This window comes from Patella vulgata, chromosome 6 (genome assembly GCF_932274485.2).
Source record: "Patella vulgata chromosome 6, xgPatVulg1.2, whole genome shotgun sequence".
Classification (NCBI taxonomy): domain Eukaryota; kingdom Metazoa; phylum Mollusca; class Gastropoda; family Patellidae; genus Patella; species Patella vulgata.
In genome coordinates this window covers 67,121,010-67,142,761 of record NC_065884.2, presented here as the reverse complement: position 1 = coordinate 67,142,761, position 21,752 = coordinate 67,121,010, and the positions used below count along the sequence as shown (strand labels likewise).

Genomic DNA, 21,752 nt, shown 5'->3' with positions numbered 1-21,752 from the left:
TTGAACCATGTGTTAGTCCCCATATTATCTAGTTTGTGTCGAGTGGACATTAAACCCCATCTGTCTCTCTCTCTGGCTATGACATTGGCTCACTAATAGTTGGATGCGATCTGTTTCATTGAGGTAATGCAAAAGCCTTCTTCTAATTCTATAAGATGACTGACTTAAGTTCATATGCCTTCTTCGTGTGACATCACATTGGATTTGATAGCATGTGCCTTGTTTACATAGGATGTGGTAAGTAAACTGGTCCGGGCAGAATCGTGTCTTTTACTCATTTTATGCCTTTGTGTATTATTTTATGTACCCATTTACACTAAATAGGAAGTATTTTTATCCAGATATACTTCCTTAAAAAAAAATGTAGGAGTTAATTTGCAGAAGGAAAAAGTGTTATATTGTGAATGGTTAGCATGAGCACGCTGTATCACAAGGTCTGTCATTGAGTCACCTGGTGTGGTTTCGATTCCTCGGTTGTACGTGGCTAGAAGGGTCGCATGTTCAACCTCGTGGGTTTTCTCTGGGTCCTGCGATTTCCTCCCATTGCTAAAGACCACTACGTCCAAGCGAAGTGTTGAAATAAAATTGAACCATGTGTTACTCCCGAAATGTCCTAGTTTGTTTCGATTGGACGTTAAGTTCTATTTCTCTCTCTCTCTCTCTCTCTCTCTCTGACTGAGAGAGCCACAGTTCCTATGAGTGAGAGTTAACCATTACGTTATCGTATCTGGGGCCATTAACCTTTAGCTTATGCGATAGCTGGCTAATAGTACATTTGGCATGAAGAGCAGAGCTGTAATATGTTTATGGTGTAAGGGAGGCAACTCTAAATAAAAGGTTAACTGGGTCAGTGAACCGCTCTAGGGAAACCCGTATTGTGGATTCTCGCGATTAAGCCTGCCACTTCTGTCTTCTTTTTTATATGAACTTGGAATTAGCTAGCCATATGAATTAATATTTTTTAAATTACACGTTCTTCGTTATAAACGTTCAAGCCGACTGTCAAGAGAAAGAAAATCTATTTTAATCCATAATTGATAGGTCAAGGTCGGGAAAACCCCTTCTAATGACCTTCACATGGTGACCTCGTCAGGAGGCTCGACCAGCTAACAGAATGGCGATGAGAAGAAGAAATAGTTTCTTTCGAAGTTTTAAAAACATTACACCAGACTTGGATGACTGTATTTATGACCGTGGGGCATCAGCTGCAGCTCAGAACAAATGGGTGTTTGAGATTGCATGGGAAGTAGCAAACAAAGGTAGGTAGCCAACCCTTAACGAAATAAGAACATGTCAAACTGTCTATTTTTATTTTATTGCATCTAAACCACGTTACATTAGTATTAGTTAGGTAAGCAGTTTTACTATTGGGTGAATACGTGAGCTGACTGACACACATTCGCCAGAGCAGATGTGTACTGTGCACTTACAACTAACTTTAAAAGATTTGGAGTTTAGTTATAGCCTACTGGTAACCCAGAAATGGAATGATTGATTTGCGGTGATTTGATGACACAAGCCTCACCAGGTCCTTTTATTATTAGACCCTGTTAGTTTTTTTTCTGCAGTGTCATATGATGTGGGAGATTTTGTCACTTCCTTTTGACTAGACTCTCTTAACCCCCATCGTGCTTAGAAGGGGAAACCATGCCAGAAAAATTTGAGGAGCTTTTTTATTTAGGCTAACACCGGAATCGAACTCAGTTAAAGGGACGGGGTAACCATGCCAGAAAAATCTGAGGAGCTTTTTAGGCTATCACCGGAATCGAACCAGGGACCTCAAGGTTAGCAAGCCAGCACCATTATCACTAAGCCAATGCAGCTCCCGATTATATAATGAAGATGTGCATAGGCTACACCTTGCAGCGTACTGTGCTATGAGCGAACTCTTGCCAAGACATTACAATCTATGGTCAACTGGAAGGCCTACTCTTATTTTGGGGGGTTTGGATGGCCGAATGGTTAGCACGTGCGCGCTGTATCACGAGGCCTGTCATTGAGTCAACTTGCGTGGTTTCGAATCCCCGGTTGTACGTGACAAGGAGTAGGGTCGCCTGTCCAACCTCGTGGGTTTTCTCCGGGTCCTCCGGTTTCCTCCCACTGCTAAAGACCCCTACGCGCAACCCCATCTCTCTCTCTCTCTCTCTCTCTCTCTATCCCTACTCTTATTTTGAATTTCAACTGTCAGGTTTCTTTTACTAACATGTACACGGAACCTGTTTTTTTACCCCATCCAAGCCACTAGTCTCTGTTCCTTGCCAGGCCCTGCTCCCTGCACCACTGACAGGGTTAAACAACATCAGAAAATCCTGAGGAACTTTATTGTCAGTGCTACAAATTGTCATTAATAGTGGTTGTATTGAAGGAAATCATTAAAGATCCCTCTTTAAAGATACATTATGGGAGATTTGATAACGAGTTGGCAGTTCTCACTATAATAGTTAAAAACTAGATAATATAAAGGCAATTTACTGAAAATTTTATTGAAATTGATCCACTATGAACCGAGAACTAAGCGATTAAAATTTTCACCTAGCCTCGATCAATAAACAGCATAGTCTTGATTATCCATTTAATCGTTAAATTGTGAAGGAAAGTTATGCAGTAAATCAGCTAATAATCCACTAAAGATCGCAGGCTAGCAATGCCATCTAGAGTTGATTATGGTCTAGATAGGTTAATTAATGTCTAATTAATAAATTAGATAACATTTCAGGCCTAAAGAAAGACCCGCAATAGACAGATTTAGCTCTTGCATAATATAATGTATGTTTAAATAAAATCGTTTTTTGGGGGTTTTTTTTGGACTCTTTGAAATGTGATATACAATAACACCCCTTGGACCTTGGGCAATATGAGATATCACACTCTGATGACATGCATGATATGTCTTATAACATGTATAGAGATCAGGCTATATCATCCTTACATCATGTATCCCTAATCCTTCTTATATTGATATTGTAAATGATAACCCCGCTTGTTTATTTGGTTTTTTTTTAAAGATCAACTTTGTGTTGAACTATTGAGAGATACAGGACCTGTGTGTCGAGTCAGGTTACTTTACAAGGTTATTGTCATAATCATGCGGTAATAAAATGTATTGTACATGTAACTTTGGTTAAATCTAAATATGCAACTAGATCTGCGACGCAGCTCCGACGTGTTTCACGTGTGCCCGTGATGTCACCTACGTATCGGTGAAACTGCTTTTCATATGACCAACCAAATGCTAATAAAATGTGTAGTAACTTTGATTTTGGCCCAAAATAGTACATTAAACTCGCTGTTTACCAGAATGGCTAGCACGTGCGTGTTGTATCATAAGGTCTGTCATTGAGTCAACTGGCGTGGTTTCGATTCCCTGTTTTTACGTGACAAGGAGTAGGGTTGCCTGTCCATCCTCGTGGGTTTTCTCCGGGTCCTCTGGTTTCTTCCCACTGCTAAAGACGCCTACGAGCAAGCGAATTATTGAAATAAAATTGAACCATGTGTTAGTCCAGAAATGACCTAGTTTGTGTCGAGTGGACGTTAAACCCCATCTCTCTCTCTCTTTCTCTCTCTCTCTCTCTCTCGTTTTCATGGAATTAATAACTATGATGCAATGCCATGCTTGCAGACAGACAGACAGACAGAGATGTCAGGTATCAGACAGTGTAAGTTATAACTGTTACATGGTTAACAGATGTTAATAATAATACATGTTACTGTACTACTAGCTGATATAATTAGGTCTATTTTTTTAACATTATCTATAATCTGTTTGTTATAGCAAATATTATTGTAATAAGGGGAATATACATACCCTACAGCATATAGTAAGATTCTTTTTCAGCTTTTTATATACCCACATGGAAATCTGGATGCATATTGTCGTCGCCCACGTCCGTCCGTCTGTCCGTTCGTCTAATCTAATGCCCAAAGTTATCATCTGATTCTTTTAAAATTGATATATGTTGTTTACATTAGTGAGGTGAAGAATCCTATTTAATTTCAATAATTTCCATTAATTTTTTGTAGAATTATGGCCCTTGTTTCACTTTGTGAAACTTGTGAACCTTTGAATGACAAAAGTCCAATTTGCATGAAATTTATATGCATTATTTAATTAGTAAAACAAAAAAGCCTGTCAAATTTCAATGATTCCTGTAAATTGCTTCCAGAGTTTATGCCCTTGTTTCAGTTTGTAGAACCTTGTAAATCATCAAATGACCACGGTGACGATTTAATTGCTGTGGGCGTATGTTTCATTGCCTGGCAATTTTCATCTTATTCCCATTACATTATCTAGTTTTTAACTATTATAGTGAGAACTACCAGCTTTTTATCTAATCTCCCATAATGTATCTTTAAGACCCAATCTTTTTTTGTTCTATTTTTAGTTGGAGGAATCTACACTGTAATAAAGTCTAAAGCCCCATCGACAGCGGAAGAACTTGGTGAACAGTATTGTTTGATTGGTCCGTATAATGAGTCATGTGTCCGCACGGAGGTTGAAATTCTCGAGCCACATAATTATGTTATTCGAGATGCGATACAGAGCATGAGGAATTCAGGAATAAAGGTTGATTTTATAAATAATATTCCAATCTGATTAAAATACAGATCTATATTTTGTTTCGTTTTTTTTATACTTTCGATGGTCTACACTACATGGAGATCTGACCGGTTGTAGCGATAGGTCATGTCAGAGCTCATACAAGCGGCTCTTGACCCTATTGCATCAGACATTTAATAAACCAATCATTATTGATGTTACTAGTGCATTACCCACAATTCCGTGCAAAACACACCTAAAGCTCGCTGTAACAGACCGTTTCATTGGCTAACCCCTCACATTATCCAGAACACGTCAATAATAACAACTCTTCCAGATCCTAGTGTAGTAAAGACACGTAAAACGAAATTTTGAACTATAAAAACGAAACGAAATAATCTTGATTTTCTAGAAAATATTCTATATATAGATGAATAGGCTTTTAAACTGTCCTTAAAGATGTATTATGTAAGAGCTAAATCTGCCTATTGTAGGTCTTTCATTTGGCTTCAAATATTATATAAATTACTATTTTGACATTTTCTCGTCTCCAAATTTAATAGTTCCTTTGGTACAAATAATACAAGTAATATCATTACTATTTACCTACATAAACTGTTTTATTCTATGATCAGTAGTGGAATACGCGTTTTATCAGTGAAATAAAAGTGTTATTCCACTGGCTAGAAGCGGACAAAGTAGTCCATGTTGTTTTTACCTAAAGTGATTGTAAAATCATAAAATAAATAGAACATTTGTCGTTTTGTCGTGAATAACATGTTTTATTTCATCTCTAAGCAAGAAAACGTTTATATTTTAACTCATGCTATGCATTCGTGAAAATATAAGTTTTCTTGCTTAGAGATGAAATAAAATATGTTATTCACTCTAAAATGACAAATATCCTCTATACATTAATAATAATGATATATTTTGTGAATGATGTATATATAATTGTTTAATCATGATAATGATATATATTTGTAGGTATATTTCGGTAGATGGTTGATTGATGGTTATCCTAAAGTAATATTATTTGATATCGGTTCAGCAGCGTGGAAATTAGACGAGTTTAAACATGAATTATGGGAGTCGTCTAGTATTGGTATTCCTCTCCACGATACGGAATCTAATGATGCTGTTATATTCGGCGCTTTAGTTACGTGGTTTTTGGGATTGGTAAGTATTAGCAATTTCTCTGGCAACGTATGGTCAAGTGGTCTAGTGGTCTAACTCGTTCTTTAGATCATAAGATCTGTCATTTAGTGAAGTAGTGTGGTTTCGATCCCATGCTTGATAGTGACGAGGAGTAGGGTTTTCTCTGGGTCCTCCTGTTTCCTCCCCCTGAGCCTGTTTCCTCCCACTGGCAAAGGCCCCAACGAGCAAGTGAATTATTGAAATGAAATTGAACCGTATATTAGTCCCAATTTGACCTAGTTTTCTCTGTTAGACCTAGGTATTCTTTGTTTTATCCAGTGATGCAGGACAGAGGGTCTGACAATGACAACTGTCTAGTTCTTCGAATGGGATGGAAAACCAAGGCCCTGTGTATACATTGGCAATCATGTAAAAGATCCCTTGGCAGTTGGAATTTGATATAAGAGTAGGCCGCTGCCTGGACAAAATTTCCTTCATAGCACACTGTATGGCTTATATCTTCATTAGCCCAGTATAGGAGCAGAACAGTAGGAAGTTAAACCCCATTTCATTTCTTGTTAACAAATTCTTCTGTATTCTGGAAAATAAATATATTTAAATCTCTCTGCCCTGTGCACCACACCTATGAATTTATGATGTATTTGTTTTCTTCAGTTTGTCAAGAACACTCCCGGTGATCCGTTGGTTATAGGACATTTCCATGAATGGTTGGCGGGAGCTGGCTTGATTTTTACACGAACACGAAACCTCAACATTAGTACTTTATTTACAACACATGCTACACTATTAGGGCGTTACTTGTGTGCTGGCAACACAGATTTTTACAATAATTTAGATAAGGTAAGTTATTATTTAAAAGAGTAGTAACTGCTGGTGTGCAAGGATTTTTAAATATTAATAATTGTCTGGTCTCTCCACTGATATTATTATTAGATACTGCTGTTGTTCAGAAAGTTTTACATAAGTATAAGAAAAGTTAAATTCCCATGCTGGAATTTCATTCAAATCGTGATTTGTCCACGCTAAAATATACTCAACTTAAAGGAGCTAAATCGCTAATATTTGGGACCTAGAAAGTGACACAAATGGGTCGCAATGCATATAATAATGGTAATATGAATGTATATAAACTGATTTACATTCAATCGTTTCTGTTTTTACTCTAATTTCAAATCAGTTATGTTCGGCAAAATATGCTAGAAGTCTCAATTCGATGGAAATCTCTAGCGTCTGGTTATTCCAGTCTACATCAATAGTATTTATTGTGCATGCTCTCAAGATAAGAATATGGCTTCACCGTTTGACATGACTTGTGCAGGGCCGGATGAACCATGGGGGACCATGGGGCACAGGCCCCAGGGCCCCCCACATTAGAGGGCCCCCAACAAAAATCTCAGTTGCGTCCAGCCCCCTCCTCTAGAAATGCCATCATTTCATAGCACTCGCATGGATTGGTCCACTGAAATAACGCCAGAATGCGCTAATTTTGTGGCAGAATTTTATTTTTTTCTGGGGGAGGTACTTCTAAATGGCTCCACACAAGTGCCTGAAATGCCAGGAAATCACGTTTCCAGCCTCCAATTTCTGAAAATTTTCGGCGCTCGCGGTGATCAGGCCCCCCCACATGTTCCAGGCCCCAGGGCCTCCACCATGGTTAATCCGACGCTGGACTTGTGAAATATGTCTAGCCTTGTTCTTCGAGTCCCTTGTGACAAATGGCGCTGAAACGCATTATGGTATACAATTCGTGTACCAATGGTAAAATGTTTGATATACAGTGCACTCTGTCACATCCGACCTCTGATCACTCCAGCACTCTGTTACATCCGACACCATTTTCGACCTCTGTACGTTCCGGATTACGACATCAATCAGCCGTCCCGTCATACGATTTCCGTTGAATCGACACCGTATAATCCGGCCTTCAATCGGTGGTTGTGAAGCAAACACTTACCGATCAATTATCCGTGAGATTAAAACTGGATGGGTGTGAAGCCACAAAAGATTAAAACTCGCTACCGTGAGTCTTTGTTGATTACTTTGATAATTTTAATCTCTTGTACGACAGTTGTGACAAATACTCAAAAATATCCACAAATTTTCCCCCAAATTCACAGTCGTAAAAATATTCCTAGCACCCGTTGGAAACATTTGTTGTGCATGCCGATTGAACCTGAATAACCTATAAGTTTGGTCACCCTACGAATGTCTTCAAACCGTGTGACCATGCTCGATTCACAGTCCGGAACGTCCCAAATTGACAGAATTGCAATCGAGTGATGCGGAATTCAGTCCTGTCACAGTTCTGTCAGTCCCGACATGCGTAATCCGACATATTGTAATGACCCCGTACGATGTCGGATGTGACAGAGTGCACTGTATTGGATATCAGAAGCCCATCTTTTACCGGTAAGATCACAACACCAATGTTGATTTAAATTGACAAATAATTAAGAGTTTTCAATGTGAAGACTTTGGATGATATTGAGTTAGAGACTTAGCTACTTTAATTATTTAACATTTAAGAAAACAAAAAAACAACTATCATTGGTAGATTATCTCCTGGGTTCAATTCAATCAGATTGAAAATAGCCCCATCAATAGATTTTATCCATCTGCTATAGAGGTTGCTGGCTGGTTTGATTTCTTTAATATTGCCTACAGAGGTTGCTGAATGTCTAGAATTGTTTCAATTCAGGAGGTCTTTGTAAATATTGAGCCATTTTGGACTGATATTCCTTTTAAAGAGAATCCCCGGTTGTACGTGACAAGGAGTAGGGTCGCCTGTCCAACCTCGTGGGTTTTCTACGGGTCCTCCAGTTTCCTCCCACTGCTAAAGACCCCTACGCGCAAGCAAATTATTGAAATAAAATTAAACCATATGTTAGTCCCGAAATGACCTAGTTTGTGTCAAGTGGACGTTAAACCTCATTTCTTTCTTTCTCCTTTTAAAGATTTAATTTCCCTCAAATTTGTAGTTTGCATGGGATTAAAAATCCCTCAAAATTATAGTTTGGACAGGATTAACAATCCCTCAAAATTATAGTTTGAACAGGATTAACAATCCCTCAAAATTATAGTTTGCATGGGATTAACAATCCGTCAGAATTGTAGTTCGAAACAGGTTTTAGAATCCCTCAAATGACGATTAGTGGCTATAAAATTGTAAGAGGAAACCAAGATGACCTTGTGCTGTATGTTAACCAACGGATATTTATAAATGATTGTTTTATTTTTAGTTTAATTTAGATAAAGAAGCTGGAGATCGCCAGATTTATCATCGTTATTGTTTGGAACGAGCAGCTGTACATTGTGCTCACGTTTTTACAACTGTATCTGAAATCACTGGTATCGAGGCAGAACATCTACTTAAAAGAAAACCAGGTATCCTTCCTTTCTGATAGCGAGCCGCCGTGACTCGGAGAGTAAGATATTGGTTCTGTGTACACATTGGCCTAAATCTGGTTTGAGGATAGTTTTTAATTGTGCACCTTTCAACTGAAAATGGCTCCCCATAATTTCCATCTTTATTTCATATTATCGACAAATATCCAAAGTTCACTGTGTACATGTAATTGTACAACTATGACACTTGTAGAATGTAGTCATGGTTATTAAACACTAAATCTGAAGAGAGAGAGAGAGAGAGGGAGAGAGAGAGAGAGAGAGAGAGAGAGAGAGAGATGGGCCCTTATTCACGAAAACTTAAACTAAGATACAATCAGAATTTTAAGAAATACTGCAATTCGATTGGCTGACCAATATGCAAATTGGATATATGCAAATTGATTTTACTGGTCAGCCAATCGAATTGCAGTATTTCTTAAAATTTCGATTGTATCTTAGTTTAAGTTTTAGTGAATAAGGGCCATGGTGTTTAATGACACAAACTAGGTCAACTGGTGTGGTTTGATTCCCCAGTTGTCGTGAAAAGTGGAGGTCGCCTGTCCTCCGGTTTCCAACCACTGCTGGGGGGTTGGATGGCTTAGTGGTTAGCACGTGCACGCTGTATCATTAAGTCTGTCATTGAGTCAACTGGTGTGGTTTCGAATCCCCGGTTGTACGTGACAAGGAGTAGGGTTGCCTGTCCAACCTCGTGGGTTTTCTCCGGGTCCTCCGGTTTCCTCCCACTGCTAAAGACCCCTACGCGCAAGCGAATTATGGAAATAAAATTGAACCATATTTTAGTCCCGAAATGACCTAGTTTGTGTCGAGTGGACGTTCAACCCCATTTCTCTCTCTCTCTCTCTCCCTCGCACTGCTAAAGACCCCTACGTGAAATGGTCAAGAAAGTTTCAGTTGATTTTCCAGCATGGTTCCCGCTTGTCAGTCGTGTAGAATGGAGGACCTGGCAAGGGACATATTCTAGTCATTCTTATGGGACAAAAAACTGAGGTCCTGTTTACACATTTAATTTGTGTGCACATAAAAGAATCCTTGAAAGTTGGAATTCGCGTTGGCCATATTGTCGCTGCCCTGGCAAAATTTTACAGTTTTGTGGAATTTTCTGCACAATAGAAAACAAAATAGAGTAATTTTGGTTATTGTCCCCCGCCTTTCGAAAAAAGCAGGGGACTATTAAAATGGGTTTGTCTGTCTGTCTATCCGTCCGTCACACTTTTTGGGACACCATTACTCTCTTTCTAATTGAGCTAGAATGTTCAAACTTGGTGTAGTTGTTTATTAGGTCAATGTCTTGGTGGAGTTCGAAGATGAGCATTTTCTGCTTAGGGTAAGTAGAGATAAGCAATTTGATTGGTTGAGACTTTGGAACACAATAACTCTCCTTCTAATTACGGTAAGCAGAAATAAGCAATCTGATTGGTTGATGCTTTGAGGCACGATAACTTTGGTTATAATGAAGTGAGAGCGATGGAACTCCGAATATAGATTCATTATATCATTACCTTAACTAATTTCGATGGTGAGAATTTTCTGCTTAGGCTAATGAGCGATAAGCAATTTGATTGGTCAAGACTTTGGAACATAACAACTCTGCTTTTAATTGAGGTAGAATGTTTAGACTTGATGTAGATGTTCATTAGGTGAATGTCTTGAATGCGTTCAATGATTAACATTTCGAGCTGAAGCTAAGCAGAGTTGATAAATTTCATTGGTCGATGCTTTGGGACAAGATAATCTTGATTCTATCTGATAGAGAGTGATATAAATATTGTGTATAGTCTGATTGCTTGATACTTTTGAAAAAAAAATAATGTGCGATTAATTAATGTATGTCATCTATTTATTTTGGGATTTCGGCGGGGGACATCAGCCTCACTGTTGGCTTGTTTGTAATTGATCCATTACTTTCAGATGTTATAACCCCTAATGGATTGAACGTAATAAAGTTCAGTGCTCTTCACGAATTCCAAAATTTACACGCCTTGGCTAAAGAAAAAATTAATGATTTTGTTCGAGGTCATTTTTATGGGTAAGTGGAATCAATCTGATTACAATATACATCTATATTCCGTTTCGTTTTTTTATACTTTCAATGGCCTACACTACATAAAGATCTGACCGGTTGTAACGGGAGGTTGCGTCAAGAGTTCATACGAGCAGCCTTTGACCCTATGACGTCATACAGTTGATTAACTAATCAGCGTTGACGTTTCTAGTGGGATACCCACAGTTCCTGCATTGCATGCCAAGAACTCGCCGTAACATACTGTTTCATTGGCTAATCCCTCATGAAATTTTGATCAATAAAAAAACAGAAAGAAATAGGATCTGTGTTTTAATCAGATTGCATTGGAACAGACCAAATATTAAAAAATATTTTTAATTCATCATCATGTCTTAGTAAATACGGAACAGAATTTTTTTTTATGTAAACAAGTTAATAACAAGTTAAGTTAATAAGACGCTGGCTTGCTAGCCTGGAGATCGTGGGTTCGGTCTTTGTGTTGGCCGAAAAAGTTCATCGGGATTTTCCGGCGTGGTTTCCTCCTGTCAGTGATGCAGGACCTGACGAGGACAGCTGTCTAGTCCTTCGGATGAGATGAAAAACCAAGATCCTGTGTACACATTGGCGTGCACGTAAAAGATCCCTTTTGGCAGTTGGAATTCGATATAAGAGTAGGCCATAGTGCCGCTGTCCGGACAAAATTTCATTCATATCACACTGTAGGGCATATGCCCGTTTTCATTAGCCCAGTCGGAGCAGAACAGTAGGACGTTAAACCCCATTTCATTTCATTTTCATGTCATTGCAAGGGATATAGAATCCGTCAAAAGATGATTAGTGGCTTTTATTTTTGAGTAAATCTGATCGTGATACATATTTAATTTTTTACTACACCTTCAATTATTTTCTGTAATATTTTTTTTTTTTTTTTTTTTTCAGACATTATGATTTTGATCTGGATAAGACGTTATATTTTTTTAGTGCGGGTCGATACGAGTTTTCTAATAAAGGCTGTGACATGTTTATAGAATCTTTAGCTAGATTAAATCATTATTTAAAGGTAAGTTTATCAGAACTAGATTAAATCATTATTTAAATCAAGATTATCAGAACCAAACACTTTATCTTGTAATGTGCCGTGGTTAAGTGAGTATAGTGATGGCCATTCTCCTCGCAGGGTTAACCCAAACTGTCTGATGATTCCTGTCACAATTTATGACTGGTTAACAGTCAGATTAACAACTAATCCATGTGGCCATGTTGTATCATAAGGTCAGTCATTGAGGTCAGTGGTTTCCTCCCTCTGCTCAAGACCTCTATGCGCAAGCGAATTATTGAAATAAAATTGAACCATATGTTAGTCCCGGTATGACCTAGTTTACACCCATTTCTCTCTCTCTAATATTTTCAGTCAATAGTCACATGTACTAGGTGTTATAGGGTTAGATTCTATTGTGCCGCTTCCCTCGCAAGATTTCCCTCATAGCACACTGTATGGCGTATGCCCGCCTTCATTAGCCCAGTATAGGAGCGGAAAAGTAGGACGTTAAACCCAGTTTCATTTCATTAGATTCTATTGTGTAATTCTATAACTGTTTATTTTATATTTTAATTTATTATTTGCAGGCAGCGGGTAGTGATATGACAATAATTGCATTTCTGATCTTCCCCACAAGAACAAATAATTTTAACGTGGAATCTTTACGAGGTCAGGCTATCGCTAAACAACTTAAAGATACGGTAGCTAGTGTACAGAATCATATGGGAAAACGTATATTTGAAGTCTGTCTACGGTAAGTCAACTATGTTTGCTTCAGCTCTTTGATTTTCCACGGGGGAAGGGGGCTTGAATTATCTGTCAATCCACAATGATTCGATTGGATTGGAGTGGAATAGAATGGGTTTAATATCTCGTTAAAACAACACTACTGTTATTTTTATACACCCACATTTTCATATGAACGTATCTTTGCCGTGGTCCCTGTCCATTCGTCCGTCTGTAATTTTAGTTTTCTGCTCATATTTTAGTCTAAATTTCTATGAGCAGAAGGACTAAAATTACATCACGGATTGTTTATTGACAGAAAGTTACGACTACTCACGGAGAACGACAGAATTCGCTAATGTTGAAATTTCACTGTTGCAGGTAATATTGACATGGGAGTTCGTGTTATACTTATGGAAAGGATATGTTGACATAATTACTTGTAGTATTTAAAAAAAAATTATGAAGCTTTTCCGGTGATCTTTAAAAAAAATATTGAGCAATGTTCCTGGGTTGTTGGATAGCCGAATGGTTAGCATGTGCGTGCTGTATCATAAGGTCTGTCATTGAGTCAACTGGCGTGGTTTCGATTCCCCGATTGTATGTGACAAGGAGTAGGGTCGTCTCTGTCCAACTTCGTGGGTTTTCTTCTGGTCCTCCGGTTTCCTCCCACTGCTAAAACCCCTACGCGCAAGCGAATTATTGAATTAAAGTTAAACCATGATAGTCCCGAAATGACCTAGTTTGTGTCGAGTGGACGTTAAACCCCATTTCTCTCTGTCTCAATGTTCCTGGGTTATGATTGTGTTGTATGTATTATATATTTGATTTATTTATTTAGAGGTAAATTACCTGTAGGGGAAGAAATATTAACTCAAGAAGATATTGTTAAACTTAAAAGATGTATATTCGCAGCACAGGTATGGGTGTATCTCGATATTTATTATTCATGTCATGAACTTTAAAACTGCTCGAATCACGTTTATATTTGTAAACTCTAAAGTTTTGGACTTCAAATCAACACCTGAATCACGCTATCATTTACAAAATATTAACTCTAAATATGTTTGCCGCAATATACCCCGGTTGGAGCTGACGTGCCATAAAACAACATTTCATTTCATTTCATTAACTCTAAAGTTTGTAATACAAACTTAATCTTAGTTACAAATTTGCATACATAGGTGTAGGGGGCCAATCTTAATTGTGGGGGCTGGGGCCATTTGCCTGAAAATTTTCTCTGCCACCCAAATTTTCAGCATGAATCAAATCATTAACTAAAACGAGTTTTCCACAAATTGTAATCTGCAAGTGATTATATTTTACAATTATACAATTATATTTCTATGATATTTGATCTCATTCTACATTCTCCACATTTTGTCCCTGAAAATGCACATACAAGTACATTGCCCTAGAAATGGACTGTTCAACGAATCTGGGTGGACTGGAGCCTCCTATGCCTATGATTGATGACTTTGATGTGTTTTTATCTTATTTATTTCCAGAGAGCTAGTCTACCACCTATTTGTACCCATAATGTAGCAGAAGATTGGAAAGATCAAGTATTAGGCGCATTACGACGATGTAAATTATTTAACGCATCATCAGATAGAGTTAAAGTAAGTTGATTCAATTAACTCGCCAAAAGATAGAGTTAAAGTAAGTTGATTCATTTAACTCGCCAAAAGTTAAAGTAAATTGATTTTTTTTAACTCTTCAAAAGATAGTGTTAATGTAAATTGATGTAAATTATTTAACTCCCCAAAAGATAGAGTTAAAGTAAGTTGTAGTAAATTATTTAACTCCCCAAAAGTTAAAGTAAGTTGATGTAAATTATTTAACTCACCAAACGATAGAGTTAAAGTAAGTTGATTTATTTAATGCGACAACGGATAGAGTTAAAGTAAGTTGTTTTATTTAACTCATTAACAGATATAGTCAAAGTAAGTTGATTAACTCAGCAACAGATAGAGTTAAAGTAAGTTGAGTTATTTAACACACCAACAGATCGAGTTGAAGCAAGTTGATGTTAATATTTAACTCACCGACTGATATAATCTACGTTAGCCTGGTTGCTGCAGTATGACCTTAAATTCTATTTAATTTCATTTATTCTCTTCATTTATTTAAATACTATCTATTGTAAATATTTTAGGTTATATTTCATCCCGAGTTTCTGAATTCCACCAATCCCTTATTTGGTTTAGAGTATGAAGATTTTGTGCGAGGCTGTCATTTAGGTGTTTTTCCCTCATATTACGAACCTTGGGGTTACACACCAGGTAAAAATAATCTTCAATGTGGGTGTATGTTGTGGTAATCTACATCTGTTGTCCATCAACTTTTCATGTGAACTCTCTACATAATACGATTCTTGTATCATAATTTTTTTTGATAGTCGAGTCAAAGTTCAAATAAGGAAATGCGTATTGAAATTGTTCATTTGGTAGTATGGAAATTCCCTATCAAAATTCAAATTGTTAATTTGATCCAAAAAAAATCTTTGTTGAAATTCAAATTTTTCATTTGGGCCCAAGGAAAATCCTTATCGAAATTCAAATTGTACATTTGGTCTTAGAGAAAATGCCTATCGAAATTCGAACTGTTCATTTGGGCTCGGGGAAAATCCCTATCGAAATTCAATTTGTTCTTTTGGCCTATCAATATTCAATTTGTTCATTTGATCGTAGAACAAGTAATAATTAACTTGTTTTTATTTAGCCGATAGTAGATTGATCTATGATGATACCATAGTGGCCAGTACGCTATTTTATCAATCATGGTGGGGGGGGGGGGGGTCCGGATGGTTAGCGTGAGTGCGTTGTATTTTCTTATATCCCCGGGGTGGTGGATGGCTGAATGGTTAGCACATGCGAGCTGTATCATAAAGTTTGTCAGTGAGTCAACTGGTGTGGTTTTCGATTCTCCGGTTGTACGTGACAAGGAGTAGGGTCACCAGTTCAACCGTCATGGGTTTTCTCTGGGTCCTCCGACTGCTAAAGACCCCTATGCACAAGTGAATTTTTGAAATAAAATTGAACGTTAATCCCAGAATTACCTAGTTTGTGTCGAGTGGATGTTAAACCCTCTCTCTCTCTCCCTCTCTCTCTTATGGTCAGCGCTCTTTTAGTTATCAAGCACCTATTTTATGGAATAATTTACCATTTAGTTTAAGATGTAGTTCATCTCTATATTCTTTTAAAAAACAACTTAAAACACAACAAGCTTTTAATTGACTCAGTATATACAATTTTTAACATGTCCATAATTTTGTTTTTATACTTATATTGTAATGTGTCCCTAAAAACATGATGTGAAAGGGTGCACTATGATAATTTATAATATAATTTATTGAACTTGTATAGCACTAAAATCGAGCTTGTAAAGCTGCTCTGCTGTGCTTATACAAAAAAAATAAATGATTATGAGTACACAATATAAAACAATATCGATAAAAAATCATTAAAGAAAAAAATAAAATTAAACTATTTGGGAAGACAAGATAATAGGATTTAAAAAAAAAACAACATATGTAATAATATAAAACACAAATTTATATGGAAAACAATCACTGGGTTTATTTCACACTATAGTAATTTTTAATTAATTTTTAATCAATATCCTTGATGTTTATTTTGTAATGTTATTATTGTACTTTTTATTAGCCCTTTGATGGTTTCATATTAGTTATTGTTTTTGTTACCTTGTTGTATATAATTTGATTTCTTGCTATTATACTGTCATTACTTACTTGAGAACGACAAGAGGAACTTGTTGAAACGTAGTGTGAAATAAACCCAGTGATTGTTTTCCATATAAATTTGTGTTTTATATCATATGTTCAGTTACTAAATGCCATACTAGCAGTGACTATAGTTTCGTTCTAATCAAACTTTCCAGATCTGGTGAAGATAATTGTGTTTTTATTTTGTTTTTAGCTGAATGTACTGTAATGGGTATACCAAGTATTACTAGTAATCTCTCAGGTTTTGGTTGTTTTATGCAAGAACATATCGCAGACCCTAAATCATATGGAATATACATCATAGATCGTAGAAAGAAATCACCTGATGAATCAGTTCATCAATTAGCACAGGTAAATAGTTAGTTTAAACAGGGATACACTGATTTCAGGACAATCGCATTAAAATACAGATCTATATTTCGTTTCGTTTTTTATACTTTCGATGGCCTACACTACATGAAGATCTGACCGGTTGTAGCGATAGGTCGCGTCAGAGGTCATACGAGCGGCTTTTTACCCTATTACATCAGACATTTGATTAACCAATCAGCATTGATGTTACTAGTGGATTACCCACAGTTTCGTGTAAAACACGCCTAAAGCTCGCCGTAACAGACCGTTTCATTGGCTAATTCCTCACATCATTCAGAACACGTCAATGATAACAACTCTTCCAGATCCTAGTGTAGTAAAGACAAGTAAAATGAAATTTTGAACTATAAAAACGAAACGAAATAGGATTTGTGTTTAATCAAATTGATTACAGGACTATATAATTCATTTGTTGAAGAATATGGAGGCTCAATGAATAAGGCGTTAGCTCACTAACTATTAGATTCAGATTTGATCGCAGGGATGGCCGAAAAACGTCCTCTAGAATTTCGAGAGTGGTTTCCATTTGTCAGTCATTTCAATTGGAAAAAAACAAGGTCTTGCATACATGTTGGTGTGCACCGAAACATCCCCTTCCCTTGGTTCACATTTCCCACCTGCTCTCCCCCCCCCCCCAAAAAAAAAATATCTGACGTTTTGTTTTAAGCATAAGACAAGCATCTTAATATATATTTTTATTTCAGTACATGTTTGATTTTTATCTGTTTTTATTTCAGTACATGTTTGATTTTTCATGTTTATCTCGACGTCAAAGAATAATACAGAGAAACAGAACAGAGAGACTGAGTGAACTTTTAGACTGGAAAAACTTAGCTACAGTAAGTCATTTTCAAACAACAGTTTGTTCAATTCGATCAAAACTTGATAGAGTAATACAAGAAGTTAATTGCGACAAATCTCTGGTTAGGTCAAAGTTTCATCATTTGAAATGAAATGGGGTTTAACATCCTTCTGTTCAGCTCCGACTGGTCTAATGAAGACGGGCATACGCCATACAGTGTGCTATGATGGAAATTTTGTCCTGGCAGTAGCATTATGGTCTACTCTTACATCGAAATCCAGCTGCCGAGGGATCTTTTATGTGCATGCCAATGTATGCACAGGACCTTGCTTATCCATCCCATCCGAACCACTAGACAACTGTCCATGTCAGGCTCTTTGTCCTGCACCATTGACAAGGGGAAACCAGGTCAGAAAATCCTGTTGAACTTTCTCGGCCAATGCAGGGACCGAACACGCAACCTCCAGACTAGCGAGCCAACGTCTTACCCACTTAGCCACCATGGCTCCCAGGGTGTATCTCTAGGTCTTTAGCAGTGGGAGGAATCCGAAGGACCTGATGAAACTTCTCAAGGTTGGGCAGATGACCCTACTCCTTGTCACGTACCGCTGGTATTTCAATAATTTGTTTGCACGTGAGGGGTCTTTAGCAGTGGGAGGAATCCGCAGGACCTGATGAAACCCCACAAGGTTGGACAGACGACCGCACTCTATGTCACGTACCGCTGGTATTTCAATAATTCATTTGTGCGTGAGGGATCTTTAGCAATGGGAGGAACCCGGACAACATGATGAAACCCCACGAGGTTGGACTAGCGACCCTACTCCTTGTCATTTGTGCGTAAGAGGTCTTTAGCAATGGGAGGAATCTGAGGACCTGATGAAACCCCGAGAAATCGCTCACATGCTTTTGTTTATACTTGGTCTTTACCTGTGGGAGGAATCCGGAAGACCCGATGAAACCCCACAAGTTTGGGCAGACGCTTTTGTTTTTTTTATTTGTTATTTTTATTTTATAGTTTTATCGTCAAGCTCGACTGATGGCGGTGACAATGACACATCCAGATCGCGTAGCCGAAGACACAGGTTCCAGTAAAAAATTCCTGTATCCCAGACCACCTTCTGCTCCCCCGTCACCATCGGTATCACGGTCGTCGACGCCTCTCCCATCAGATAATGAAGGTGATGATGAAGCTGACGAGCAAGAAAATGAAGATGAAGAAGATATTGATAACCATCATCTGTATTACGACGAGGACGAAAATAAGTAAATAAAACCCGGAAAATTTACTTAACCCTCGAAGTGCCAATAGAGATATATAAAAAAAAAACAAAAAAAACTCAAATCATTCACGAAACTTTGGAACAGTTATTGTAAAATTAAATCTTTTGAATTAGTGCTATAAAAAAATTAGATTTAAGGGGCTCAAGCTCAAAGTAACATTAATTAACATCAATTTTCTAGAAGTCTTTTATTGCCTTATAGCTTTATCACATTTCTGTGGAAATAGAAATATGCTTAGAATTATCTTATCTAGTTGCCTTTTTTTTTAATTTAAGATTTATAAGATTATCACCTTTCCATGGAAATATATATAAATATGCTTAGAATTTGTTTCCTAAGTTAATACTGGGCTTCCTACTAATACGTTCATGGATAAAGTATTTTGAGTTATTCATATGCTGGATAAAATATTTTGAGTTATTCCTACTATATGCATGGATAAAGTATTTTGAGTTAATCCTACTACTAGATGCTTGATAAAATATTTTGAGTTATTCCTACTATATGCATGAATAAAGTATTTTGAGTTAATCCTACTACTAGATGCTGGATAAAATATTTTGAGTTATTCCTACTATATGCATGAATAAAGTATTTTGAGTTAATCCTACTACTAGATGCTTGATAAAATATTTTGAGTTATTCCTACTATATGCATGGATAAAGTATTTTGAGTTAATCCTACTACTAGATGCTTGATAAAATATTTTGAGTTATTCATACTACTAGATGCTTGATAAAGTATTTTAAGTTAATCTGGCTACAAAACGCTTGATAAAGTATTTTAAGTTAATCCTACTTCTAGATGCTTGAAAAGTATTTTGAGTTAATCTGGCTACTAAATGCATGTATGAAGTATTTTGAGTTATTCCTACTAGATGCATGGATATTGTATTTTTAGTTAATCTTGCTACTAGATGCATGTATGAAGAAGTATTTTGAGTCATTCTGACTACTAGATGCACGGATAAAATGATATGGCGCTTAAAGGGTTAACGTAAATCTTACAATGCAGTAGTTGTTAAGAAGAATATGGTAATAACATTAATACATTGTATAATATCTCCAATCTTTACTTAAACATACATTAAATCAAAAAATGGATAATCGAGACAATGTTTTTTATCGTACCGACTTTAGTAATGATGATCGAGGCCACGCCCAAAATTCAATCAATACTTGGTTCAGCATGGATCAATTTGACTGAAATTTTCAGCAAATTCCATTTACATTATCTAGTTTTTAACTATTATAGTGAGAACTACCAGCTCTTTATCTAATCTCCCATAATGTATCTTTAAGGTAAACATTGTGCTAGATTCTTTAAAACAAGCAATATACCAATATTAATGATTATGTAAGAGCTAAATCTGCCTATTGGAGGTCTTTCTTTTCGCTTCAACTCTCTCGAAAATCAGATAGTCTTGATTATCAAATACCATAGCTACCATAATAAAAAGAAAGAGAGAGAGAGAAATGGGGTTTAACGTCCACTCGTCACTCGACACAAACTAGGTCATTTTGGGACTAACAAATGGTTTAATTTTATTTCAATAATTCGCTTGCGCATAGGGGTCTTTAGCAGCGGGAGGAAACCGGAGGACCCGGAGAAAACCCACGAGGTTGGACAGGCGACCCTACTCCTTGTCACATACAACCGGGGATTCGAAACCACGCCAGTTGACTCAATGACAGGCCTTATGATACAGTGCGAACGTGCTAATCATTTGGCCACCTACCCCCCCCCCCCCCCCATAATAAACAATCTACACTAAAAACTTCAAACACTCATAACTTCGTTCAGTGTAAAGTAATTCAACTGAAATTTTCAATATATTCATTTTTCATTATCTATTTTTGAACTGTTATAACAAGAACTGTCAGCTCTTTATCTAAATAATCTTACATAATGTATCTTTAAGCAATTGATGGGGTATTAATTTCTTGTTCTAGGGTATATACATAGGTAAATTCAAGTCCTGGGCCATCTTCAAAGAAATATATTTATTACGTCTAACGTCATCAAGCATATTCGATAATATCCTTAAATGGCATTTAGCGATTGAACCTGAAATAGAAAAATACACAACATAATTTTGTAGTTGTGTCTTGTTCAATATTCTTTTGGAGTTCTGTGCAACAATTTTCACACTTCATCTCGGTGTTACCGGGGTTCTGGTTGAAGTTAGGGATTAGCCAATGAAGTGGTCTGTTACGGCGAGTTCTTGGCGTGCGATGCACGGAAATGTGGGTAAACCACTAGAAACGTCAACGCTAATTGATTAATCAATGTCTGACGTCATAGGGTCCAAAGCTGCGCCTACGACCCCTGACGCGACCTTCCAGTACAACTGGTCAGATCTTCATGTAGTGTAGGCCATCGAAAGTATAAAAAAACGAAACGAAATATAGATCTGTATTTTAATCAGATTGGGTGTTACTGAACTGAACACTACAAAGAACTTTAGAATATTTCTTGGAAGTTGGCCCCAGATAGTAATAGCATGTGAAATATGTTTTATAATATTTTATATTGTAGAAAAGTCATCAAAGACAATTTAGCTATTCCTTGTTGCCCGTTATTCTAGTGACTCTGATCTTTCAACCTTCCTTGTCTACTATTCTTTGATATTTCAACATGGAAGCTTTCCACCTTAAAACTAACATCTGTCTACC

General features: G+C 37.0%; 1 protein-coding gene across 1 annotated transcript; it reads left to right on the top strand.

Moving 5' to 3' along the window:
* Positions 1 to 1,082: 1,082 nt before the first annotated feature.
* On the top strand, positions 1,083 to 20,825 carry LOC126824015 (glycogen [starch] synthase). Its single transcript, XM_050553110.2, has 14 exons — positions 1,083 to 1,259; positions 4,383 to 4,564; positions 5,525 to 5,716; positions 6,350 to 6,535; positions 8,935 to 9,079; positions 11,012 to 11,129; positions 12,045 to 12,165; positions 12,732 to 12,898; positions 13,712 to 13,790; positions 14,379 to 14,492; positions 15,029 to 15,155; positions 16,812 to 16,969; positions 17,728 to 17,829; positions 18,811 to 20,825. Exons 1-14 carry the CDS (start codon positions 1,115 to 1,117, stop codon positions 19,060 to 19,062), a joined length of 2,088 nt encoding a protein of 695 aa, XP_050409067.1. The 5' UTR covers positions 1,083 to 1,114; the 3' UTR covers positions 19,063 to 20,825.
* Positions 20,826 to 21,752: the final 927 nt, after the last annotated feature.